This window comes from Xiphophorus hellerii, chromosome 19 (assembly GCF_003331165.1).
Source record: "Xiphophorus hellerii strain 12219 chromosome 19, Xiphophorus_hellerii-4.1, whole genome shotgun sequence".
In the NCBI taxonomy this organism is placed as follows: Eukaryota; Metazoa; Chordata; class Actinopteri; order Cyprinodontiformes; family Poeciliidae; genus Xiphophorus; species Xiphophorus hellerii.
This window is the reverse complement of record NC_045690.1, coordinates 16104351-16131663: the sequence shown is the minus strand read 5'-3', so window position 1 is coordinate 16131663 and position 27313 is coordinate 16104351. Positions and strand designations below refer to the sequence as shown.

Sequence of the window (27313 nt, the reverse complement as noted above, 5' to 3'; positions counted from 1 at the left end):
AAAAAAGACCACCCTACCGAATTAAATTCTTTCTCTGCATCTAAACTTAATATCAGTGCCTCTAGTTTTTGCTAAGTGACTTCTCTCATAATGTGTAATGTTTTTCTAATGTTGTCTTTTTGTCGGTCTTTGCCTGACAAAGCCAGTCTGATCTTTATGTATTGTCTCCATCATTTTTTTATTTATTTATTTATTTTTATTAAACTTTATTTAAACAAAGTAAGCACAAACACGTAAGGCAATTACAACAGTGTAACTCTGTAGAGGGAATAGTAGAGGCAGATTTTGAAATGGAAATACAAAGTAATATTGATAAGAAAAAAAATAAATGAATAATAATGAAACAATAACTAAAATAGCAACAAGGGGATTCATATGTTAGGATTGATATACATCGGTGGGCAATTCCATTAATATTTCAGTCAGGTATTCATATGATTCAATACATTTCAGAGATTTCAAATAAACAAAAAAAATGGTACAGCAGTGATGCTTATTTTAAGGAAACAGTCCTTTTAAAGTTTGTAATTTATTAATTTTATCAGTGTTTTATTGAATCTGTTCTTCTTGTTTTGGTTTGGTTAGGTTGTTCATAAGAGAAGACGACTCTCATGTCTCTGTTTTGTAATAAATACTACATTGTCTTAAAATAAAAATAAGGAGGGTTAGGGTGAGAACTGTCCATATAGTACTGTGGAAGAAATGTTTGAAGGCTTGTGCATGAATCAAGATGTATTTGAAACAGAACATAAACAATTTAGTAGGAATGGTGTTGAAAAGGCAAATTAAAGAAATCTGGATTAATCCATATAGTAGACCGCTGTAAAAAGCTTGTAATGCAAATATTGATATCCAGTATTGTGTTGATGCATATGCATGTTGTGTTTATATTGTATCTTACATGTCAAAAATTTTAAGTGAAATTGGTCTTCTTCTAGGAAATGGACAAAAAGAGAAGCAGCCAAAGAAGGAAATGTTTGTGCTAAAGAGGCTTTAAAGAGATTTGGTAGTGTCTATTTGCATAATCGTGATGTTTGTGCTAAGGAAGCAGTGTATAGACTCACCAACATGCATTTAAAGGAGTGTTCTCAGAGAGTTATTTTTATTCCAACTGGGATATTGTGAAAATGAGTTTTCCCATTTCTGTTTTGAGACAAAAGCTACATCACAGGATCTTACTTCAAAAGACAATTCTGGATAACTGGCATAGTTGAACACTATAAAAATAGGCCGAATGATAATATGTTTAATAATATGTGCCTGGTTAAGTTTGCTTCAGATTAAAGCGTTTTGACAAAAAATGAGGAATGTAGAAATGCAATAAAGTTGAATAATGACTTTGGGTTTATTGGGTTTATTGGTTTTGTCCAAAAATAATTTGGACAAAACCAGCAGATGTTCAATATGCGCATTTCTCTGAAACATAAGAGCCAGAAAAGTTTTACCAAAGCATAATGCAGTTATTTCTGCCTTATGACTTTGATAGTGAACTTAAGCCTTTGGTGAGTTTTACAGAACTGGTTTGTTTGGATTTGTTGATGGAACAAAACATTCAGTAAAGTCTGTTGTAGATTTAAGTAGGAGTGAGTTTGAGTAGGAATCTGATCATTTGGAGGCTGTGGACAATGTTACTGGTGATGTAATGCTGGAAGACGCATGGGCTGAATGGTGTTCTGAGGTTGAATTGGAACTCTTGGAGTGTGTGGTATTACAAAAAGGATGACAAATAGAAAACAGTGATCAGGAACAAATCCCTGTATGACCGGTGTCAGAGTCTGGTCCGCATTGCCGGCAGTAAGTCGGGCTCGTTTCCGGTGAGAGTGGGACTCCGCCAGGGCTGCCCTTTGTCACCGATTCTGTTCATTACTTTCATGGACATTTCTAGGCGCAGTCAAGGTGTTGAGGGGATCCTTTTTGGTGGCCTTAGGATCACGTCTCTGCTTTTTGCGGATGATGTGGTCCTGTTGGTTTCATGAGGTCGTGATCTGCAGCTCTCCCTGGAGCGGTTTGCAGCCGAGTGTGAAGCGGCTGGGATGAGGATCAGTGCCTCCAAATCCGAGGCCATGGTCTTGAGCCGGAAAAGGGTAGAGTGCCTTCTCCAGCTCGGGGGTGAGGGTGTGGGGGCTACGGGGTGTCCTGCCCCAACTGGAGGAGTTCAAGTATCTCGGGATCTTGTTCACAATTGAGGGAAGAAGGGAGCGGGAGATCGACAGGTGGATTGGCGAAGTGTCTGCCGTCAAGCGGGCGCTGTACCGGTCCGTCGTGGTGAAGAGAGAGCTGAGTCAAAAAGCGAAGCTCTCGATTTACCGGTCGATCTACATTCCCACCCTCATCTATGGTCATGAGCTTTGGGTCATGACCGAAAGAACGAGATCGCAGATACAAGCGGCCAAAATGGGTTTTCTCCGTAGGGTGTCTGGGCTCTCCCTTAGAGACAGGGTGAGAAGCTAAGTCATCCGGGAGGGACTTAGAGTAGAGCCGCTGCTCCTTCACATCGAGAGGAGCCAGTTGAGGTGGCTCAGGCATCTGGGCAGGATGCCTCCTGGACGCTTCCCTGGTGAGGTGTTCTGGGCATGTACCACCGGGAGGAGGCCCCGGGGAAGACCCAGGACATGCAGGAGGGACTATGTCTCTCGGCTGGCCTGGGAACGCCTCGGGATTCCCCCGGAGGAGCTGGAACAAGTGGCTGGGGAGAGGGAAGTCTGGGCCTCCCTTTTTAAACTGCTACCCCCATGACCCCAACCCTGGATAGATGGATGGATGGATGGATGGATGGATGGATGGATGGATGGATGGATGGATGGATGGATGGATTGTAAACTTTTGACCACAGATGGACATGAAAGCTCAAAACGATGCACAAATTAATCCACAAGATTTTCTCTTTAAAAGCTGATCATAAATTGATCAATACAACCTGGACTCTGTCTCATTGTCCTCCCTCTCTCTTTCACAGATGGATGCTCTTATGACCGCAGTGCCATCAGCGACTCATCTATCTACCCCCAACCTCTAAATCCCATCACTCCAAGCTATACCACTCCTCACGTTCACACACGCACATGTAGGTTGTTGTCATCTCACCATCTACCAGCACTACTAATCGCCTTTCGAGACTGACGAGAATCCAAGAAAACTAAATGACGTGTATCATAGCAGAGGAGACAGGGCTTCTCTTCTCTTTATGACACTCTTTGAGGGCCGAATTTTATATATAAAATTTTTTTTTGGCCAGCAGGACTTCTTGACCTTTAACCCAGAGACAGTAAATTCTTGCAACAGGAGGATTATCAGAAGTCCACACCCCCGGTGGTTTTCTCATTATTTAAAGATTCAGTCTGCACTTCCCCCCCTTCAACACAAGCTCTGGTTATATATATATTTTTTTTACTATGGAGCATCCTGTGATATTCAGACGTAAGCGTGGAACCTGTGAAAAGCTTTGAAATGAGATGACACTATAACCAAGGTACTAAATGTTTGCTCTTGTATTTTGTTTTATCCTTTTTAAACTCACATGTTTTGAAATATTGATACATGGAAACTAGAAACAAACATCAGAACAGTTCATGCAGCTAATTTCTAATGAGAGGAGTCATACTCTTGAATATCTACACTTTCTGTTTGGTGGGATAAAAACATCAAATTGATTAAATGGGGACAGTGTTAATGTCACTAGCCATCTGCTGTTCAGATTTTTTCTCTACATGCATTATAGCACAAAAAAGAAACAGAGTTATCAAAATTGACTTTCATGAATGTCATAAAACCAATGGGATAGGCTAATACTTGCTCAGAGGCTCTTCATTTTGAGAACATGTTAAGCCTTTCTGTGCTCCTAAATTAATCTGGAAATGCGGTGTAGAAAATCTGCCAACCTCAGCCTTGGAAATTTGTGTTTAACGTCTTTATTAACAGTGATACTCGTGTTCACTTTTATTGGTGTCAGACGAGGGATAGCCCCTTTTATAAATCTCAATCTTTAACTGTGAGGGAAAACTGTTAGAAAAAAAGAGAAAAATTTTCACCCATTTACCATGTCTGTAATCTTCGTAAAGTTAACAGAGTTACAAAGAAACTATTTTGGAACAAATTTGGAAAAAAAAACTGCTATTGCTATTGCAATTTAATCCTCTTCACATTTTATTAAATTGCTAATCATTAGCTAATAATGTCTCAATTGTCAGTTTGAAATGAACATGAAACAAGCCTTGAAGTAACTACTAATAGAAATGTAACATTAGTAATTGTCCCCTTTTGTTCCCATCTACTTTAAAACGAATAGGTTTAATAAATGCTTAGCTGTTTAATAATTTGTTCCTATTAAGTAATGACCAACTGTCCTTTAACAATCACTTCCTAGTCATTAAGTACTTGGCATAATTTCACTCAGAAAAACATCACTAGCTAAAGGCCAATTGCTTAGTTGCAAGTTTATCTTTTTTCTCCGTTTCCCATTTGAAAATGATCATTAATTTATGTTTATCAAATCAGTGACTGTGTAGGAATAAACCAAGATTATATTTTGATTAAATTAAACTGACTATTAATAAATCATTATTTATTCAACTAATCTCTGGCTAGTTGCTAATGATTCATCAGTAGCAATTAGAAACCGAATGGGTAGGGCTAATTAGCCACTGATGCTAACTTTCATAATATTCTAACTTATTTCAGATAGAAACAAAAATAGTTTGTTCATAAATCATTAACTATTAGAAAAATGAAAACATGTGCCCTCATTATATAAAGTCCATCTGACTCAACATTAACCAACTGACTAAAATTCAATCTTTCAATGTTAATAACCTATTTAGCAATGTTTCTTTTTTTTGTCCACATATCATGTAAAATTGACAATTAACTTATCCCTACCAAATCAGTAGTTCGGTTAAAAATATCAACTTCACATTTGAGTGTCAGTAAGTCAACTGTTAACAAATGACTTTAATTATTATGAAAAATAGTTATTAAACCAGATATGACCATGTGTTAAATCTAACTGCTAATGTGTCACTAGCAAAATGCTAGGGAGTAAATTAGCCACTGATGCTAACTGGTTCCTTTTTATTAATAATAATTTTGCTATAAATATTACCAATGAAGCCATAATTTTGCTGCATAATTTAATTCAGACTCAACTATTAAAAATATTTTGGCTATAAAATATATTTTGAAAATAACTAACTGAGCACTAATCACCAAGGTTAATTTATTCTTTATTGGTCTGGGTAAAATGTCTTATTCAAATCAAAATCTGTTTTGAGGGATACCTGCTCTTCAAAGCAGCAGGACTTACAATAAAATACATATCAATAACACAACAATTGCTAAACATATAAGACTAAAGAAATACATCAGATATTAAGAATAAACATGTGAACATTTACTTTACTAACTATCATACAAACAGTTTCTGATTAATAACTGATTTGTTTCTATATAACTGAACACAGTTTTAGGACTGTTGTAAAATGTTTCCTCTACAGTCCATACTAAATTACCTAATGTTGTTTAGCCAACATTTTTTAGCTTAAATTTTTAATTGTAAAGCAATTTAGTCCTTTGTGTGTTTGACCTGCCCCCCCATCCAGATCGACTTGCATTCAGTCAGATGAAGCCAGAAGTCAGTCTGCATTTCAGTGGTGAGATGCACTGAACTCTGGTGTTCAGAGACAAAACATGGAACCTACTGTAGTTTTTGTTTGTAAAGTCATCTTTCTGATGTTAGACCTAGTAACTAATAGTTGGCTATTAAAACTACTTATGCGAAGAAAAACTAGGCACACCATAAATTAAGAATGGTTTTAAACACCACATTACTTTTAAAATGGTACTTACAGTCAACAAAGATAAAAAAGAGTATCCAATGCACTAACTTGGCAATCCCACTTTTTTTTTTTTGTCTTGTAGTAGCATACATTTTATTCACTGTTGAGTTGTACCTAAAAGAGACCCAACATTTGCTCTTAGCTCACACATACAGCGTATGCAAACTCATGTCTGACAGGCTTCATAAATGTAACCATGTACAAGTTTGTGAGGCGGTTGCAAACAGAAACTCCGGCTGAGATTACACTGCATGTAACTGTATCTGTGAGCTGTGAGGTGGGCATTTAGGTTTAACCTACTGTCTGCCTCAGGTCAGTGTCAGTCCTTGCAAAGCTTCTGCTCTATTTTCTGCAAGCAACAGAGAGGGAACAAATACAGTGTTTAAGTTTCCTATTTTCCTGTTTTGCATAGAACTCTAAAAATCAAAGTCAGAGGAAGAAATTGTTCTTAATCAGCTGCTCAAATGCACATCGTCAGCAAACAGAATATAACATTAATTTGGAGTTTTTACTTCCAAACAAGTGACATATGAATTTAAGTGAACTCTGTAAAAACACAAAGTGTCAAACATTTCTGAAAGAGGCCAATTTTCTTAATGCAATTGTCACTGCAAAGTAATTTTTTTTTAAATATAAAATCCACTGCTCTTTTTTTTGTTGTAAAACTCCCTTTTGCTTAATTGCCTCAAACAATAGCTCTTTTGGAAACGAGTGATGGGGTTGTTTCCTGTTCTTTGATTCTGGTGCCACAAATAATTTAAATGTCAAGTCTAACTTGTTGGGATTTTTCTTTCTCTGACAAACCTAAATGTCTTGTTTTGATGATGTCCTAAACACGTGTCACTATGTTTGCTTTTCTCTTGTTGACACCTTTTTATACTCCCAGACTGTGACAAAATGCCAACTTCTGACTGCTTCTACTCGTCCCTATGCTCTGCTGGCGGCATAAGGGGTATATCCTCTTTATTTGAGGCAAGCATTGAAGATATGGGAGTCTAATTTTAGACAAATTAATCCATCTTTCTCAATAGCTGCAAGAGTCATGATGAACCTCCAGCATTCCTTTTTGATTATAAAATACAGGCCTACTTCAGAAGCCTGGATTATGCAATGCAACTAACTCCAAGCTGGGAAAATAAAAGAAAACAAGTGGTCGGCAGACAAAAAAAATTAAATAAATGGGATACAATGCCCTTGTGTTTCAAAAACAACAGAGAAGTTGCCTTAAATCTTGCTTGTATAATCTCCACAGCTAGACAATGATCTTTGCTTGTAAAGACAACTCTCCCTTCTTTGTACAAAAGGAAACAACTTTGTTATCTTGCTAGTGTCAATGTATAGATGATCAGCTTTTTTCTGTAACTTGTATGAACTGTCACATTTTTGCTAAGAAGAAAATCTCAATGTTCCTCAGTCCCTCTCCTCCCCAACATGCAATATGTGCGACGTTATGAACTCGTGGTGGACTGTCAATCTTTTTGTGTGCATTTTACGGTATTATTTATTGTCAACATGTTTTGAATTTGCAAATAATAGGAAAGAGACAGTTTGACATGAACCTGACCTTCAATTTTTAAACTGGAGGCATTGCTGACAAAAGGAGGACTTTTTATTATGACTTTGTACATAACATGTGGCCAAACTTGCTTTGGAGAAAAAAAAAACTAATTTTGTGTTGTAACAGTTATTGTTTAATTAAAGTGAATTACTCATGAAGAGAAATAAATAAGAGGCACACACAATGCTATTTCAGTCATTTTCTGTCCATTAGTGCACATACTAGTCATAAATTCAATATTTGATAACATACTGTACATGTCTATGTACAGTAAAAGAAAAAATGGGAAGAATCGGTACTGGGTGAATATAAGAGGCAAGGGAAAGTGAGCATCTTCATCCATTTCTTTTTGTTTGACTTTTGTAGAAATTCTTAAACAATGGCACCACCGAGAGGTAGCAATGGGGTTTGGGTCAAATTGCTGGCTCAATCCTTACAACGCTCTGCTCAATTATTGTTTTTTTTTTTTTTTCCTCCTATTTCTCATTTTACTCTTTTTAATGTGGCAATTGTAAATGCTGTACTGTCACCATCCTATTAGACACAACAGAGTGGAACTCAAATTATGGCGTTTGAATTACCGCATCACCCCAACAGTAAAACAAGTGATCTTCATCTGGCTAAACTTTCTGGGGGCAGTTGGATTTTTTGACAATATAATGAGGCTCTGTGTGTATCATCCATTATTAGATTTAAGGCATAGATTTGTTTACAGATAAAGCTAAACATAGAAAATAAAAACTTCCTGTCAAGTTCAATATTCCTGCCAAAGCTAAAACTTATTTTAAAAGACAGTGAAGTTTTAAGTCACTGATAGATTTTTTGTACAATTGGAATATTTATAGCCATGAATGTCAGAAGATGCACTCAATACTTCACGAGTGGATCATTTCAGCTAACATTTAAATGAACACATACATGAATAAAGATCATTATTTAATAATTATATTAAAAAAACCTGAGACTAATTTGTGCTGAGTGCGAGTCAAAGGTAGAAATAAACTAATGGTTAAAATCCACAAATTGGTACAAAAGTCAAAAGTTAATGTTTTATTTGATGTCCTTTGACACTCTGCGATTGAAAAAGTGAATGGTGTGGTCTGTAGCAGCCTCTTGTGGTGACAGACTATTAGAGCGTATTCTCAGGAAGAAGTTGAAAGAATGACAAACTGCAAATTAAAACAAGTGCATTCATAATATTCATACATTTTTATTAATATGGGTTATAAATAGGCTCCAACATATTTAGAATCTTCTGTTTTTTTAAAGTCAGACCTTATTCAAAGTTTATTCAGTGACAGATTAGCTGCCATACACCGCACCACACTACACTGCAAAATTATTTCTGGTTCAGTCAGAAGTCTATATCCACTCATTGTTGATCTATATACTGTTAAATACCAAGTTTTTAAAGATTAATTTGGTTATTCTAACTGATCTAAAACTAAAGAGGGTTGGTCTGATTTAACCTTGGACAGACATACTGCTCTCTTGTAATAGATCATGATGAAAATGTCACACTGTCAGACAATATTTCAGGAAGATATTTTTAGTCCATTATTAGTAGTACTGTACAGGATGAAAACAGGTTCTGTGTCCAAGAGACAAATGTGTTTTGCTGTAAAATGTGCATATTAACCCCAGACGATGCTAAAAGAGGCTGTGAAGATGTTGGCAGAAGCTGGTAAAAAAGTGTCATTATCATGTGGCCCAGGGCTGGCCGTAAGCAGAATATGATTTAGAAATCCCTCTTCCTATTAAGATCATCACTGATAATTGGTTGTTATTTGCTGAGGTGTATTTGTGAAAACAACTGAAGGTCAAAAACAAAGATTAAATTTATAGCATCCGATTGTAGCTATGGTAAAACAAAAAACAAACTATGAAGTCTTTGCACTTTCACAAAGTAAGCTTGTCAGTTTGTTTGCATTTTAAATTTGAATGTTAAACATTTTAAAATCTTTTAATTTATTTATAGTGCAACATCCATCCATTCCACAACATGCTTTACCCGTTGTGGGGTCGCAAGGTGTGCATGTTCCTATCTCCAGCGGTCAATGGGTAAAATGCGGGGTGCAACATGGACAGCTTAAATCAAATTTAAACATATTCCCATTCTAAATAAACAAATGTTAAAATCTATGGCTGTGTTAGATTTCAAACATTTTTAGAGGAGCTGAAGGTTTAGTAGCTGTTCGTTTCCTTGGGCCTTTTCCACCAGCACCTACTCTAGCAGCTCATGCATCTTTCTGTATATTATCATCACCATTCAATTCATCAGTAATAACGTAACCACAGTATTTAATCTGTTTATAAGAAAGTTTAAGAACTTTTCTAAAAAATAATCTCTTTCATTATTCTGGCATTGTTTTAACCATAACCAAGCTAAAAATGAATAGTTATTCTAAACTAATATAAAACAGTAAAAAAAGGACTCTGTTCTAGTGCCACATTTAAATGTCTGGTCACGGTGAAATTAGTTTGGCCCTATCGTTAAATTGTACAATGAGGAAACTGTTTCTGTTCGTTCTGCATTCCGCTAAGAGAGGCTCAAAACACTCCATTCATATTGGCGGACGGGGCAGAGGGGCTTATGGGAAATTGAGTCATTTTGCGTTGATGCCAGGGGGGAGGAGAGACACTTCGACTTCAGTAGATGCAAAGTGTGCTAGAAGGAGGGCTTCTCTCTACGGATAAGACTCCAAACTTTCCTCCCCTCCGTGTCCATCCCTGTAGCCGTGTTTGAGTCGAGGAGAGGAGGAGGAGGAGGTGGGAAGAGGAGGAGGACAAACGAGAAAATGCTTGAAGAATTTCAGACGGGGAAGTGTTTGCAAGAGAACGGACGTAACAGCCGCTTTTCGGGCGACTTGTGACAGCGGCGCGGACAAACTGCAACTCGGACGGCGTTGAATGGCGGAATTTTCTCCTAAAGTCGGGATTTCCAAGCGGTCGAGACCCACAGAGGGAGGAAAGAAGCGAGGGGGAGGCGCCGAGAAAACGCCCTGCTGCCTGTTGCTATCTCCAAATTCAAACTTTCAAACCGAGTTGAGGGAAAAATGCATCTTTCACTTAACGGGAGGTGAAAACTCAACACCGTTGTCGTATTGAAACAATCGAAACTAGCTGAGTCGCTGGTTTTGGAGAACTCGTTTTGGGAATATTTTAACCCATTTTTGCTTTACATTTTTTGGCCAGTATTCCAGTTGTTTGGAGCTATTTGGGTGGGCTGAGAGCCCAAAGGCTGCTCCTCCAGGCCTCCGGCCGTTAGCCAGGAACAAAAGAGGGGCTCCCATGTAAACTCCACACAGTTCAGGGGGGAAACTTTCTTATTAATCCTAGAGAAACTTTGTTTTAAATCAGCCATGTCGCTGGGCGCCGAGAAGAGGATGGCAAACCGGCTGAAGAGGCTGGAGGACATGATCAGAGACCCCAGATCAGCCATAAACCTGGAAAGTTTGCTGGTAAGTCTGCTTGAATGGTTTATTAATGATGGTGTCTGTAACCTAAGACGCATATATGCACACTTTTGGCAGTGAACACCTCTGAGAAATCGGACACCTTGATGTAATGTTCACCTTTAATAAAGGCACGGTTAGAAGGAGGCTGTGGATGCACTTCAGACAGGCCTGATTAATAGTTAAGACGCAGAGCAGACAGTGCAGTTTGGGGCTCTTTGAAGCGTGTCTGCAGATTAGGATTAACTGCAGGAGAATGTCCCTGTTGGAGTGCTCTCTGGGACCAATATTTCCGGCCAAAACTCCCGCCTGTACCCCTGTTATGTCTGCACATGAGGTTAATAACCGGCTGCACACTGTCTCACTGGTAAAACCACTTCTCTTTTGGAGCTTACTTTCCAAACAGTTGTCAAAATATTCCATCAACAACACATTTGTCACTGACATTATTTATTTTGATAAAGGAATACACCAAATTATTATTGTGAGACCAAAATAAACAGTCTTTGGTTTCTAGAGTTGTATTTTTTTGTGTGTGTGGACATAATAAAGGTGTGTGTTTATGCATAAATGAATGGTTGTCCTTTTAGTCTTTGACAGCCTGTCCAGTTGTATCCACTGTCAGCTAGAGATGGAAACCTTGAGCTCCTTTAAACATGGCATACCTGTTCTGTCTTTTTCTAACTATCCTGTCATGAACTTTAACCTTTAAAATGCGAACTGAGATCTGTAAAGTGAAGTGTATTCTCACTTCTCTGAGCATTTCACACTCTGACCTTGCTGGGACGACTGGCAACTGACAAATGTGTTTCTCTTGTGGCCAGCATTTCTCTCTGGAGAATGATGCCGTTCCAATAGTTTGTAATAGTTCCCGGATTATTAAGTAGCAGCAGTTGTTTCTCTGAGGCAGAGGTCTCAAACCTTAAGGGCCGGTGTCCTGCAACATGTAGGTATGTCCCTGGCCCAACACTCTTAATTGTCCAATCATTGAATCTGGGCTGGATTAAGAAGAGTGTGTCATGGTGATGACTATGCAAAACTCAATGAATTGCCACACAGCAACAAAAAGCAATGTGTGCTGTTGACACAGATCTGTCCATTTGATGGAGAACATGTCTCCTTTCTGCCATCTTCCTTGTCATCTTAGTCCTCAAATTTCCCAACATTTTGTCACTTTAGCAGTTCCTTAAAAAGCTTTTATTTTACAGAGGTAAAATTCTAAGGAAGACCTTATAATAACAGAAATTCTATAATTTTTCGTGAAATGAGGTCACTAGGAACTGCTTTTAGTCTTAAGATTATACAGGCCCTGCTCATTTGACTCGGGTGTGTTGAAACAGAGACGCAGTTAAAAGTTTCAGGACTTTAACCTGCTCTAAGGTCACCACTGATGTTTTTTCCACCTTGAAGTTGTATTATCACTCACCTGTTTGTTCCGGAGCAACAATGTTCAAAAAGTTTTCTTCTCTAGAGGTGGTCACACATCATTTAATCAAGTGGTTTGTTTAGCAGCACCTGGCTGCTATGTTCCCTCTTAAATCCTCTAAAAGCAGAAAGGCTGGGCTTTGATGTTTGCACAGCTTTTTTTTATTTTAGCTTAATCTTTGTTTAATAAATGGACCGTGTGGAATCTGTTGTTTTTGTGCATTTGAAGTTGGATTTAAATCATTTCAGCACCTGGTAAAGACCAGATGATCTGTTCACTGCGAAGAAAGAGACACACTGGAAGGCTAGCAGTAGAGTGAGCAGGGAGCTGCATCCAAACAAATGATGCCCAAAGTTTGCACAAGGGGAAGGTTAATCTGAGATGCTTTTCATGTTGGTGTATGTTAAACTCTAGAACTGAAAGATTGTGTACTCTCGTTTTTTAGTCACGACTACTTATAATAAAATAGCGGACCCTTTGATGTGCCTGAAAATGTTATGTTTTTTTAAGTAAATTATTATTTGGGAAAGAATAGCGGGTGTGTAAAAATAGAGTTGTATATTTATGTGATTTAATGTTTTGTTTTTCTTCTCGTAACAATTTTTAGCCATTATTACTTTTCATTTAGCATGAGTACTGTGAAAACTCAATTTCTGAGACATTCTGAAGCCTGTATGTTTAAGAAACAAAATATTGGAAGTATCGGAAGTATTCTGAGCCGGTACAGCGATGCTACTTGGGTTGGAGAAGGGTTATTCATAATTGTGTCTGAAGAAGTGCAGCTGGACGTGGTGAGTTCTCACTTGCATACAGTTGTGGAAAAAAATCATTTCCATTACTCGAGTGTGTGTCTATGTGTGTGTATATAATAACTTTAGGCTTAAATGGGAAAGGAAGATCTTCCCAAAACAATTTCTTGTTCCAGTTGGTTATGAACAATTTTCCATGGATTTAAGAACCTTAAAGATGAGGGGAAACATGTAGTTGAAGTGTTTTGTTGTGCTTTAGTGTTTTTTCTCCATGGTTTTTGGATTTTAGCAACAATGATACATTCAGCAGCAGTTTTGATATGATTATTTTGCAGAAGTTACATGTTTTTTTGTCCTTTCTGCTTTTTATGTTGTGCAACAAGTAGAACTAACCTGTCTCCAGGGGTCTTTAGGTGAGAGGCAGGGTACAGCTTTTACAGGTCGCCAGTTCATTACAGGTCAACACAGAGACACAAGACAAACATGTACAAACACACACTTGGTAGGTAATTATTAGAGTTCTGTGCTACTTAATAACAAGTTTTGAGTATTTATTTATGTATGTATTGTTTACTGAAAATTAAATTGGCAGCTTGCAAGAAAGCAATTACAAGAAAATGGTGCAAAGCAGCTCCTTCAATGCAGGACTGGAAAAATATTGTGATTAAGATTAGTGTAATTAAACGGTTGACCCATAAGGTAAGGACTCAAGATGAACATTGTCAAAAAAACCATTATCAGAATTGATTAGAAGAGAGCAAACTAAAGACATGTGGCAATCGACTATGTTCTTTTTCCTTCGAGGATTGTTTCGGTTTGTCTTCTTTACATATTTTTCAAAAGGAAATGATGAAATGTTAAAGAACAGGGAAGACAAAAACAGCACATAAAATGCATCAGAGCATCCCAATAGTAGTATTAAATGCCCGTTTGAATAAATAGGTCTTATGTACTGGATAAACAGTAATAAACACAGAGAAAATTCTGAAGGAAAGATGTTTTTTACTGTACTATTGTATGAATTTTCACAAGTATTTAAATTATTAAAAGAACTGACTTTACTATTAACATGCATATAAACGCATTTCCTTGTTTTATTTAAACAGACAAGTACAGTTTAGAGATCTAGAGTATTTTTTACAGTATTTTCTTTACTGTAAAATTAAGTTAGTCCTGATAGATTTGAGTTAAGTTTTTTGAGACTCAATACATCCACCTTATGAAAAAGATACTTTTTGCTGTTAAGAAAAATAAATGGGAAAATTTGGAATTTGGGGTCAAAAGGAATTTCAGATGGCCTTATTGCTTTCTTGCAGTTGTCTAAAAATAGTTTGTGAAAAAACTCAACATTTGTTGGGCCATTATTAAAAAAGAAACCTCTCTAAACCCCTTTAATAAGTATAATCTTGCTCCCTTGAAAGCCCCATCTTGATTCACTCACTATGACCCAGTACTGGTCTCCCCAACAAACGTCCACCAAAGAAATTACTCAGTTCTGGTTGTGTTTACATCCTGGACACGGAGGTGTAGAGAGAGGAGATGGAGAAGGAAGCATGCGTAGGAGAAACAGGCTGCAGTTTTCCATTTTTAGCCGCCACTCTGTCGCTGGGATGAAGACATTTTATTGTCCAGGGTGAGCTTCAGACACACAGAGAGCTCAGGCAGGCGCTCATGCAGGTCGAATAAAAACATACATACTTGAAGTGCCTTGATAATTGTTCATAACCTCAGCCCCTGCTATTGTAGCTTAGCAACAGCTAAAAAAAGAACTTCACTGGAAGAAGCTGAACTGTTGACTTTTCGTTGGTCTTCTCAGTTACTGCTCAGCAAAACAAAGTCAGTAATTTGCTTCAGGTTTTTGCTTATAAGTCGGTGTGTAGGAGGATGTGTTCAGATGCTGCCAAGCTGCTGGCTCTCCTGAGAAAATGGGCCGATGGGAATCTGCAGAAACTGTCACTTTCCTTATGTACAACTCATCGAAAACAGATTTTCTCATCTGTTTAGAAAGTTGCTTCTCTTTGCATTCCTGATCCTGAAGTCTCAGCTACCTTCCCCTCATGTAAACTCTAATCATTATTCGACTGCTGATTGTATTGCTAGTCTGGAGAGCCATGTTTCAGGACAAGCAAAAGAAGAGACGATTTGAAGTAAAAAAAAAAAAAAAAAAATCAAATTGGACACTTGATTGCAAGCTATGTTGCTTCCCTGACATCCTAAAGGAAATGACCTCAGTGAGTAAATAGTTGGCAGCTGAACATGCGGCTCAAAGTCCTTACGAACGGCCGCACTTTCCCTCTTTCACTTTTTAACCATGTCTCTTTCTACCTGCCTCTCTAAATTCTCAGTAGACCCTCTTCAGGTACTTCTACTATAGCTCCAATTCAGTGTGTTTCGACTTGGCTGCAGACCTAGTGTGTCTAGATGATCTAATAAGCAAAGCATAGGTTTATATGGACCATATTAATGCCTTGGAGGTAGTGTGATGTTCTGCCACTCTTTTAGTTTGTTTCTATCCCTGTGGTCAATTTCTTGTTCCTACCCTTTGCTGCTGCTCTTGCTCAACATCTTCAATCACATCTTCAATCCCTTTATTATCCCTTATCGCATTGCTCCCCCTCCATGCTTTGAACCCATAAGTATTGCTCTGTCTATGCAGAAGACGTTGTAGGCCCCGCTCGTCCTGTTCTCAGAGTCGAGCTTAAAATCTGCTTCATCTCTGGAGTGTAGTTGACTTGCTCTCAAGTCTAAGCTTCAGAGTGCTTGCTGGAAAGAAACACTGCCTTATAAGGCACTGGGGGACGGTGGCCACAGTCAGGTTTTTTTTTTTTTTCCTTTTCTTGAAAACAAACCAGTCTCTCTGCTACACACCTCCTTTGGTGAGATTCTAAGCATTTTGGATGGTCTTTTTTTAGGTTTTGCTCCACTGCAGTGAAAGATATAGAGCATCGTGAAGTCACGTATTGCTAAGCTGCTCTTGGCACCTTGGGATTCTTTTTAAAGACTTGTATCAAAATGGGAAGTTCAACCATTATAATCATTTTTGAGAAGTGTTGTGGTCTCTATTCTGTCTTGGAAAATGTGGAATGTTATTTTAATATTTCCCGCTTTTGGTGAAGTATGAAAAAAGTAGGGAGGAAGAATTACACTTCAGATTGATTATATGTGTATCACATAGAGACCATTATTTAATCTTTGACGGACACGTTTACCCACACACACACACGCAAGCTCACATGTTTACATGGCTATCTTTGTGGGAACTTTCCATTCATTTCCACAGCCTAAACCTTACGCTTATCCTAAACCTAACCATTACATGCCTAACCCTAACCAAAACTCAATTCACACCTTAGTCCTAAATCTAACCCCTGACCCAAAAACGGTGTTTCCCCTTGTGGGAACCAGGCTTCTGTCCCCACAAGGAGCAGTTGGTCCTCACAAAAAGCCTCTAAACTTCTTAGCTAATTATTTTCCCTGTCTGGCGTCTTACTGAGAAGCAGAATCTTTGCACATGTGAAGCCTTCGACATGGCATGCTGCTTCCAGATCTATTATTGCATAGCTGGCTCTGGTTCATCAAAAGCAAGTAATCTGCCTCCAAGTTACAATCTTTATAACCTGACTAAGCACTTTCCAAGGATATCTCGGGATATCCAGGGAAGGAGAACATCTTCCCTGGATATCTCCACCAGTTAAATGTATCTCAAATGTATGAGTTTATTTTTGTTTTTGATTTTCTCGAACTGATCATACCTAGGCTCTGAAGCCTGAGCATATGAATCATATAGATAAGATTGTCACATTATTGGAAAGCATGTGATATGAGAAAATTTTGGTGAATGTTGCAAAAATGATATGACTTGCAATAAATATATAACGTGTAGCTTCTTAATAACTTCTTTAATAACTAAAGCTTCCACTTTAGTTTCTTAAACATTTTTTTTCCCCAGAAGTTGGATTTGCATTTGTGATTTGCAAATCCAGCCAGATTTGAAAACTGGCTAGATTTTCAAATCCAGCCAGTTTCATGACAGGCCAAAGTTGAAAACTGCAAAGTATTTTTAATTGTGTTTATCCTTCCTGTTATCTGTGAAAACTCATCCTCTCCTTTTCTCTCTTACATCCTGAATAAACTGCAGCCATAATTTCTTTTTTATGGCTTAATTCATATTTACACACCACTGACACAAGCTCTCTTTTACTCTTCTACCTTGCAGTAACACCTTAATTTCTGAAGAGTGTTTACTGATTGGAAAAACGTCTGGCTGATTATTATTATTATTTTTTCAATCAGCCAGTTAGGCCTGATCAAGCCAATTTTTAAATTTGTTTTAGTCCATGTTTGAGTAAAGACTTTGTTTTAAATTACGGTTGTTCAAATAACATAATTTTTATTAAAACAATATTTAATGAAAACTTTTTGCTTGTTGTAGCAATTAATTTGAAAACATCCCCAGCCATAACAATTTCTGACTTTATTGTTCCCAATCACTGCATGTCTCACCTTCTGGTTTATACCATCTTGAAGAGTTTGATACCCGAGTCTTATTTTTAGTTTAAAATGGTAGAGAAGAAGGCAGAGGAGAACAGAAGGCTCCCACGCATTTACACCACTTTATCCATCTGGCCTCTGTTTTATCTCTCCACCACAAACCGATGGAGAAACACAACCTCCTACACACACTCATGTACTGATTCAGGGACTTTTGCATTCATTTTCACAAGCAGATGCATTATTCTGTTGATCTTAGCGACAACAGGCAGCATTGTGTGCAGTCAGCAGCAGCATTCGAACAATACAATGCATTAGCAAACAGCTTTGGATTGTCAGTCAGTTCACAGTTTCCTTTAACGAACCCAAACAAGAACACTTGTGTGTGCTCTGTCGAGCTCACTGCTGCACTGTTAAATCTGGCAGTCATAATTCAAATAGTCTGTGGAAATACAAATATTTATATAAAAATTTAGCCATGTTCATCCCTAATGATTAAAACTGAAATCAAGCCCAGTTGTATCGTTCCGTTAGTCTGAGTGGTTTCTATTTTAAAACCATTTTCTGGCCTAAGTACTGTCACAAAAGGCCTGAAATTATACTTAGAAGATCTTAGATTTTAAAATCAGTAGATTAATCTGATGTAATCATATAATTTCCTGAGGTTAAAAATATTCTGCAGAATATGTTGATTATTATATAATCAAAAACAGGCATCTCTGCAAAAGCTTTTGGAGTGAAAAAAGTTGGTTTGTTGCTTCAGTTTTTGTGAATAGTACAATTAAAGTGTTGTGTGGAATAATAGAATGAGAATTAAGTCTTTGCAAAAACTTTTTTATATTTTAGCTTAAGATATTAAAATTTTTAAATAAGTTAAAAATCATAGCTTAATTTTAGTACAACCACATCATCAGCCAATTAAAGTCCTGTTAACATTTTTAGCAAACTGATATCTGCTGTCAAAGGCATGCTTAGAAGTCATTTTTGTCTTATTTTGTTAGAAATGAATACCTCCAAAACAAGCAGTTGTCAACATTTAGTGTAAATGTTTTCTTCACATTTACACTAAATGTGAAGAAAACTGCAGCTGAGAGAAAAGTTTTCTGGATTCTCAAGAACTGCACCGAGGGATGTTCATTTGCAGTGATGAAGGCCAAGACTGATCCCCAGGGCATCTCGTTCTGAGTACTGAACTTCAGAATAACATTGCCACCCACGCAGATATTGTTCATTATTGGCAGACAGTGCTTTTAATTTGATTACATATTAAAGTGAAAACCCTTGGACACCAACCATCCCTGCAAACGAGTCTCTCCGGTCCAAGACAAACACCAGTCACTTACTGAAGTTCTGCTGGCAGTACAAGGATGGACAGCACAAGATTTGAATAATTATTTTTTATGATGAATCCTCTCTCTGATTGTTTGGGATATTTTGTAAATCATTTGTCAAGAGAGGAACAGATGAGAGATAAAATGAGTCCTATGTGATGCCAATAGTTACGCAGCCTGATACGATCCTTGTGTGGGGTTGCTTCTCATCCAAAGGAGTGGGCTTCCTCCCAACTCTGTCCAACAAAACAGCCACAGAGATAGAGTAGGATCAAGAACGGCTTCTTCCAACAATCCAGGAGCAGTTTAGTAATGATCAATGTATTTTTCAGTTCAACTGAGTACAGTCTCCGGAGGCAAAGGTGATACCACAGTGGCCCAAAGGTCAGAAAATGACCAATTCAGAGCAGTATCCAGTATTAGATCTTAACTCCATTGAGAATCATGGGATTAAGCTCTGCTTCTGTTTATCCAACCATGGTTGGATAAACAGAAGCAAACTGACATCGACTACAAGCAGAGGAATGGGTCACTATGTCTCGTATTTTAGACGGCATTACAGAAGCTATGAAGAAGAAGGATCAGTACTAGGAACATTTAGTCCTCCCTTAAATTTTATGTATTTAAATTTAGCAAAATGAGTCTGAGCTTAAATCATGTGGGTTACTTCTGTTGGTATGTCATCCTCTGGACTTGATATCACCCACACATTTCAGGTTGCGTAAGGTACTGTAAGCATAGAGTAAGGCTGGTTAGTGTGAGCAGTTTGGGCCTACTGCAGGAACTTGTGCGTTGAACCCCTTCTTACTGTTTTTCTGGCACCTTCCTCGGTATGCTTCATAATAAAAGCGTGGGTGCCAAAAATGTGAAGGGCACAGGAGCATGGGACAGAAATCTGTCAGACGCATGAATAAGACATGCTGTTGTTATTCCCCATGGAGATATTACTGTGCTATTTGCGAGCCCAGGATTCCTGCTTTCGGGTCTCTGTCAGAGAGTTTATTGGTCCTGCCTGGCACAGTCCCCTGGCTCTGCCCGTCTCTGCCGTTTATCTGCGTGACTATTTTTAAAATGGCTGGAATTTAATCAAAACATTTAACTTTTTTCCTCAATCCTTTTAAAGCCCAGAGCTGCTGTTTTGCCGTTCCACATGCCTGCCGATGAGACGGGTGCTGGGAGGCTGGGACGCGTAGCATGCATGGTCGGGGTGTTTTTCCTTAGTGCATCTTTTAGTTTTAGCAACATTGCATTCCTGACTAAGAGATCCACATCATTCTTGAGAGAGTGATGAAGAGTGGAAGCAGGGCGATGTCAACACAAGATTTTAATATTAAGAATATAAGGTGCAGAATAGGAGCTCTAGCAAATTCCTGCCTGCCCCTTCATTGTAGCTCCAACTTTTTCTTGTTTTGCAGCTGCTAAGCAACCGGCCATAACCAAGTAGCTGGATGACAATATAACAATAGATAAACACCCACCTAAAAGATATAGACCCACTCACTCTGATAAGATATATATACTCCTGTATTAGCTCAGGGAGATACTAAGGCCGGGTTGTTAACATGCCTTCCATGAGATTTGTGACACTGTGCTGAAGGAGCTTGCTGTGTAGCTTTTAATTACTTGTATCAACAGTAATTTGTCTAAAACCTTGTGTTCTGGATAAGGAGATCACTTCCTCATGCACAGAAAGGGTCTTTTACTTGGCATTTAATTGATGAGTATAGACTAAAAAGGTTTTAGATCGTATGTAATTAATACTAATTAGGATTTAAAGCTTCTAATTTGATGTTTACAACTGATTACCTTTCAGCTTGCAGTTTTTCTTTCAGACGCTGAACTTGGAGCATGCAGACTCAGATTGGTTTGCTGGTACTGTTCCACAATAAACAAAAACAAACATAGCGATCTCTGAAAACAAATCCAGGAGGAAAACCCTCGTGCATTTCCGGGGGATCCAAAGGTGTTCTTGGGCTTGAAGGGAGATTTATTGTCTTGAGCTGATTCTGTGCCTCTGCCCAGTGGGACATCACCAAAAAGGCTACTGTGCATCCTCAGAATTAGAACCAAACCTGGAGAGGCAACATTCACTTTTTATTCTTCTCTAATCTGGAACAAACTTCCAAAAAACTGGAACCTTATAGTTATGTTGATTCCCAATGCTTATGCTTAAGGACTTGTATTATATTTATACTCTGATTTCCTTTAATTTTCTTATAATGTACAAACCTGAATTTGGTCAATTCAACCAATCATGTTTTTTATTTTATTCAGGCTTTCATTTGATCAATAACGTGAGTTGAATACGTCCAGATCCTGTCAGGAATGTTTATTAAAGTTTAAATGGTTGAATCAGCTCCCCTCTTCTACAGACATTAGCCAGTTATTTAATATTTATAAATAGGTACTTTGACTCAGAGGCGGCGAAATGTTCCCTGGAGTCTTGTAGGTGTCGTTTCTAGTAATGCAAATCAGAGAAGCTGTTTGCAGTCATTTTCATATCCCCCAGCAGCAGATTAATACCCACTCACAGCTCTGTTAATCCTAATGTTTGACAGAAAACATTTACAATGTTTCAGTTTTTCCCTTCTGCTCTTTCAGACATCATCTGGATTTAACATATTGTTTTTTTATGGTTCTGGAATGGTTTGAGTTCTATAATTTTAGTGAAGAAAGGAAGCTGATAATATCTATCGCTGCAACAGCACGTAGAGGTTGGTGGTGTTAATATTTCATCCAGAAAATAAGGTACAATTACATTAAAAATGATCACATTTGATATTTTTTTTCATGCATCAAATTAATTTTGACCTGCATTTAGAGCTGCTGAAGTTAATTCTTATACAAAAAAAATTATATCAACTTTGTTGATTTGAGAATAAGGTTGCTCATGAATGCAGAAACAATGCACTTTAAAAACCTACTATTATTTTGTTTGCTCTAAACCACAGCTGTCTGGGGTCTAAACCTTATTTATGCACAATGCACCAAAGAGGAAATTTACTACCGAGATCTCAAGTTGTTTGTCAGGTTGAGTAAAAAATTTGCACATTCCAGCACTCAGGATGACTGTCAGCCTCCATTGTTCTCAGGTGGAAGTTCCTAAAATCAAAAACATTGACTAACAGCTGGCTGATTTATTCTTTGTCATTATTACTTTTTTCTAAACATCAAAAGCTATTAGTAAACTTAAGTGCAGCAGTCCTAAAAAAGCTTCAAAGGAACATTTTGTATGAAACCATCAGATTATTCCTGAGTTTAAAACGATAAACCATCAGCATTACCCCTCAGCTGATCAAGAGGAAGTTTACTCTGTTTAAAACGCTTACCTCGTGAGCTAACAGTCACGAATAAGTAAATTTACGTGCATGCCTCCCTTTGGAAAGCCAGACGATTTTCTGCATTTTTAACAAACATTTTGACATTTTCTCGCTAAGAAAAACCTGGTTGTCAATTTACATCTCAGATGTTGGCATTTTCAGAGGGCGTTTTTTAGAGCCACTTTATCTGTGGCTACTTACCTTGGTAAACCATTCCAAATTATACATTCATAATACAGTTTTTTCCTTTTTTAGCTGTAGATAAATTCTGCAGCTTCAGAGGAAATGACTTTCTAGCAGAGATCAGCTTCATGACACAGTGAAATTATCTGTGGGCCCCGGGGTGGGGTGGATCATTTCCTGTATTGCCCACGCTCGTTGGGAGATCCTCGCGCATGCATGTGTGTGTGTGCACGCTGACACTCGGTAACTCCCCTCCACCCCGTGTGGTGTGTGTATGTTTTTTGTCCTTAAATAGTAGTTTTGTGTGAGGTAAGACCTTTAATGGGGAAGTGATGCTGTGATGAGGAAACTGAGCACTCGGCTCGGCTTACCACTGACCAACTTCAGCTGAGAACAGAACGATGGAGGGAGCAAGAAGAGTGAGATAAGGAGTGAGAAAGATGAGGAAAGCATATCAAAGGAAGTGAGTTAGATTTAAAGAAGGTTGTGCCACAAAGCCAAAGTATTCACTGCGCAGGGTCAAATTTGGTCCAGTTTGATTCAACGCTTGAAACAGCAGCCATTCAGGAATGCACAGCTGCCAGAGGTTGATAGATGGCTTCCTTATTGTTACACAATGCACCGATTAGAGACCAGCATCATTCTTCTTTAATAGCGTCCCTTATTACCCGAGCTTCAGCTTCAGTTATAAAAACTTGACTTTTGTATGAAGAAGTTGCACTAAGTTACAGAAGTTTTCAGAAACTAAACTTCAGTCAGTCCCGGTGATTTTTACCTGAAGGCTGAACATTTTGAAGCTGGTGCTGCTTTTCTGCTTTTACACTGAAAATTGGAACTACAGCTGCTCTAAATAGGAGTTCCTGTGGTGATTTACTGATTGCTGATTGTCCAGTCAATAATGACCACCATCTAACCAGTCTATTTAAAGCGCATGCCTGAAAATTTGAAGTTACTTTTACAATTCAGTTATTCTACTTTCCAAAAATGAAAAAAATAAACCCTTTTTTCCCCTTGTAGCTTAGAATAAACTTTTTCTCCTTCCGTGATTTTGTGAAAAGCCGTCTCTGCATTTATTTTCTTAAAATACTGATAAAGTACCTGCACTTCAACTACTGCCATACAATCAGAATCAGAATTTAGACCACATCAGGAATATTTTTTGGCTCTTTCTCCCTTTATTTTTCATGTAAAAATAAAAAGCTAATTAAAGTGACTGACGAGCAAATTAAAGCACTGAGAAAAATCTGAATTTTTCTAAAGCTACTTTTTAAATAAAAACTCACCAAGCTACTATGTATGGGGGATTAAAAAGGGTATGGTTATGTTCAGAAACAATATTATTACTGGTGTACTGCTGTAAATACTTCAAATATCCGTTTTGCCTGTAGTGCAACACTTATTGGTCGTTTTCATTAACATTTCTCAATGATCTCAAAGCTCGATGCTGTCTGGAGAACACCATAAATGGTGGGAATGAGGTGCTTATTTTTTATTTATTTTATTTGCACTTCTCCATCCATCTTTTCATTCATGTATCCGATCCCTCTCATCCATATTGGATAGGAAAGTTTCTTTTTTCTTATGTTAGAATTGGATAAAAAGCAGAGAGTTCTGGAAGATTGAGTTGATAATGACTAGAGCACTTTCTTGCTAAAGAGCTTTTTCGATGTTTTCTAATTAGTTTGGAGTAGGTATCTGGGGCATATGGTAAATGGGGAATCTGTCCTCGCTGTGTTGAGGGAACTCATCTCACTTGGAATCGACTGTTTTCAAAAGGTTATGTTAGACAATGTGCTCATGGATCAAAGACAGACTGATGCAGGCAGATGGAGGAATTAGTCACCTCCTCTGTCTCAGTCTTGGGTTAGGTGTTTCTCTGTTTGTGTTCTCAGAGAAAAGCTGCTCACTTTCATTCAGACTATCACTGATGCCAAGATGTTTCGGCGAGAAAACAGAAAATAAACTGTCAGAAGTGGCAGCGGGTGGCTGGTAGTGCTGAGTCTGAGTGAGGGGTGGCTGTTATTGGGTGGGCTCTTTCACCCAACACCTCAGCTGTAAATCAGGATGCGGTTTCCTGCAGGTGGTGTGAAGGTTCCCCCACATTTAGAGCACAGAAGTGATTGGTCATGATTCGCACTTTGCAGCATGATGTTACTTCATGTGTTCTGGTCTGTTATGTAACGGCTCAGATGCTAATGTTTCCGTCAGCGCTGGTGAGTCACCAGGGTTTTAATAAAAACTGACAGGAGGAGGAAAATGGAGAGAAAACTTACTGTTTAAAAACACACTTTGCAGCCTGTCCTGTATATTTGTTTGCTTGTTGCTAATAGCTGCTTTCCGGCCAGTCTGATTGTTTCCCACGTTTTTCAGGATTCGATAAACGCTCTTGTCTTGGATTTAGACTACCCGGCACTACGAAAGAACAAAAACATTGAGACCTTCTTAAACAGATGTGAGTAGCTTTATAATGTCTTAATTAAAAGCCTTCAACAAAACTTTATAAAGTGATTTGATCTTTATCTTCTGTGAATATTTATTCCAGATGAGAACATTACCAGGGAGCTTCGAGATCTTCAGATGAAGTCTGAAGACTTTGAAAAAGTTAAAATCATCGGGCGAGGGGCGTTTGGTGAAGTCCAGTTGGTGAGTATTGATCTGCTGAAGACATGAATAGCTTTATATTAGTTCGATTATTACATGACACTAATATTTATTTAGAAATGTCAACCTACTGAAATTATGAATTATGTCTCTACAATCTTGTTTAACATTCTGAGGATTTCCAAATAAAAGGCAAATTTAAATGAAGACAGTGTAGGAAGCCAAAGTTTAAGAGACTCTTTAATCCATCATCACTTTCCATTTCATCTCTGGATAATCTAAGGATTTCACACAGTTCAGATAAACTTGGAAAACTGAAAATAGAGCATGCGGAAATGTTTCTTTTTCCTGATTTTAAGAGATGAGATGAGAATATAATAATGCTTAACAAATGCAGTGACTTTTTTATGGATTGATTTAAATTTTTATTTGCCCTTGACTCACCACATCACATTCCAAATTCAGCATTTTTATTAGGACTAAAGGCACATTCTGATAGGAGTCGGTGTCATCTATGCAGTGAATATCACATCATGTCCGTGTCACTGATAAAGATGAATGTATATTGGTACAGCAGACGTTCTGTGCATCATAATGGCTGAAAGGTTAGGCACACAAACCATCTCCTATAACACTTATTTTTCTACTTTGGCCCTCAAAAATGTAATCGAGTGGAAAAAACAATGTACACAAATTAAAATATGAATAACAAATAAATTAGGATACTTATGTGTAGTAAATGAATAAAATGTGCTTTAGCTATTCATATTAGTGAAAAAAAATAGTAAGAGGGAGTGGAGTGTTCCTCAATGAGGGAGCAGGGAATGAAGAAAGTGGAAGAATGTCAGGAGGAAGGGACGTCACATGTTATAAAACTGATCAGCTATCTTTCAGTGAATATTGAATGTTCTCCAACTTCAGAAAAGTCTTGGTGGAATTGAGCCACTGAGTGCTGGGAGCTTTAATTGACTTCCAGCGAAGGAGGAGATGGCGTCTTGCCAATAAGAAAATTAACGCTAAAATGTCTAATTGATTCGAGGTAAACCGGAAGTCCAATTATGGCAACATGTGGGGAGGGAATAATGGTCATTGAAAGCATCTTTGAAATGGTATCAAATAATTCTGCCATTAGTGAGTGAGTAGCAAACAAGACATATGTGTTGGGTTGAAAATTGAGCCAAGGAGGTTTGTCACACTTGTTTGTGGAATTGGAAAAGATTTGTGAGAGTTGAGTTTTAGAGAAATGGACTCAGAACTGAACTCTAAACTGTGCAAGTGAACCCAAGGTCAGCCTTGACTTTAGTAACTGATGAGGAATCAAAAGACAAAAATTCATTACAAATTTGAGAGACGAGTAACTTTTGGAGCAAAACGATACAGCTTATGTACTCTCTCACATCGATTCCCTTGAGAGCATATTATACAGGACACACCAGCCACAGTGGGGATCTCTGAATCTCAGACACTCTCCACAGGTCCCTTACTGCTCACAGTATTCAATAGGAACCTGGGTAGCCTGTCTGTCAGACATGACATAGAGGAAGTTGCGGTCCAGAGAGACGGCCATGTCTCTAAGGATGGGGCTGCCATCCTTTATGACCGAGATTGTCTCATACTGGTGTCTACAAAAGCCACACAGTAACCATTGTAGACTAGTGTCAGCTTGTTTTTATTTTGATTGTTCAGGTCCGACACAAACCGTCCCGGAAAGTCTACGCCATGAAGCTTCTGAGTAAGTTTGAGATGATCAAGCGCTCCGACTCGGCTTTCTTCTGGGAAGAGAGAGACATCATGGCCTTCGCCAACAGTCCCTGGGTTGTACAGGTGTGAAATATTGAACATTTTCACTTCCTGTTAATAATGTTTGAAGCTCATATGTTTGTGGATTTGATTAAAGCAGTGTGTTCCGGATCTGTTTGATTATTTTCCTGTTCAGTTGTGCTGTGCCTTCCAAGATGAGCACTACCTCTACATGGTGATGGAGTACATGCCAGGAGGGGACCTGGTCAACCTCACCAGCACCTACGACGTTCCAGAGAAATGGGCCAAGTTCTACGCAGCAGAGGTGGTGATGGCTCTGGACTCCATCCACTCCATGGGCTTCATCCACCGCGACGTCAAGCCGGACAACATGCTGCTGGACCAACACGGACACCTGAAGCTGGCTGACTTCGGGACCTGCATGAAGATGGACTCTGTGAGTCGGCTTGTTGCAGTTCACTGACGACACTTTCCGTTCCTCCAGCTGCAACAGTCCACTGTCTTTGTAGCTCATCAGGATAATTATGCAATGAAATCAGAACAAAAGCGGTTTTGTTTTTGCAAATAAGCAAGCTGAAATTAACTGTGGTTGTCATTGTTAACCTCA

At 38.3% G+C, this 27313-nt stretch overlaps 2 protein-coding genes across 6 annotated transcripts in view; both read left to right on the top strand.

Moving 5' to 3' along the window:
• The window catches only part of sobpa (sine oculis binding protein homolog (Drosophila) a), a 42668-nt gene extending 36215 nt beyond the window's left edge, over positions 1–6453 (top strand). For all 5 annotated transcript variants that reach the window (XM_032546468.1, XM_032546467.1, XM_032546464.1 and 2 more), the window contains one exon: positions 2957–6453. The gene's annotated coding sequence lies outside the window, so the exon portion shown is untranslated. The remainder of the gene's footprint in view (positions 1–2956) is intronic.
• Positions 6454–10034: 3581 nt separating this feature from the next.
• Positions 10035–27313, top strand: part of rock2a (rho-associated, coiled-coil containing protein kinase 2a) — a 34838-nt gene continuing 17559 nt past the window's right edge. The window contains exons 1-5 of the mRNA XM_032546687.1: positions 10035–10850; positions 24715–24796; positions 24887–24987; positions 26632–26769; positions 26882–27142. Of these exons, the coding sequence (XP_032402578.1) occupies positions 10752–10850; positions 24715–24796; positions 24887–24987; positions 26632–26769; positions 26882–27142 (681 nt within the window). The 5' untranslated portion in view covers positions 10035–10751. The remainder of the gene's footprint in view (positions 10851–24714; positions 24797–24886; positions 24988–26631; positions 26770–26881; positions 27143–27313) is intronic.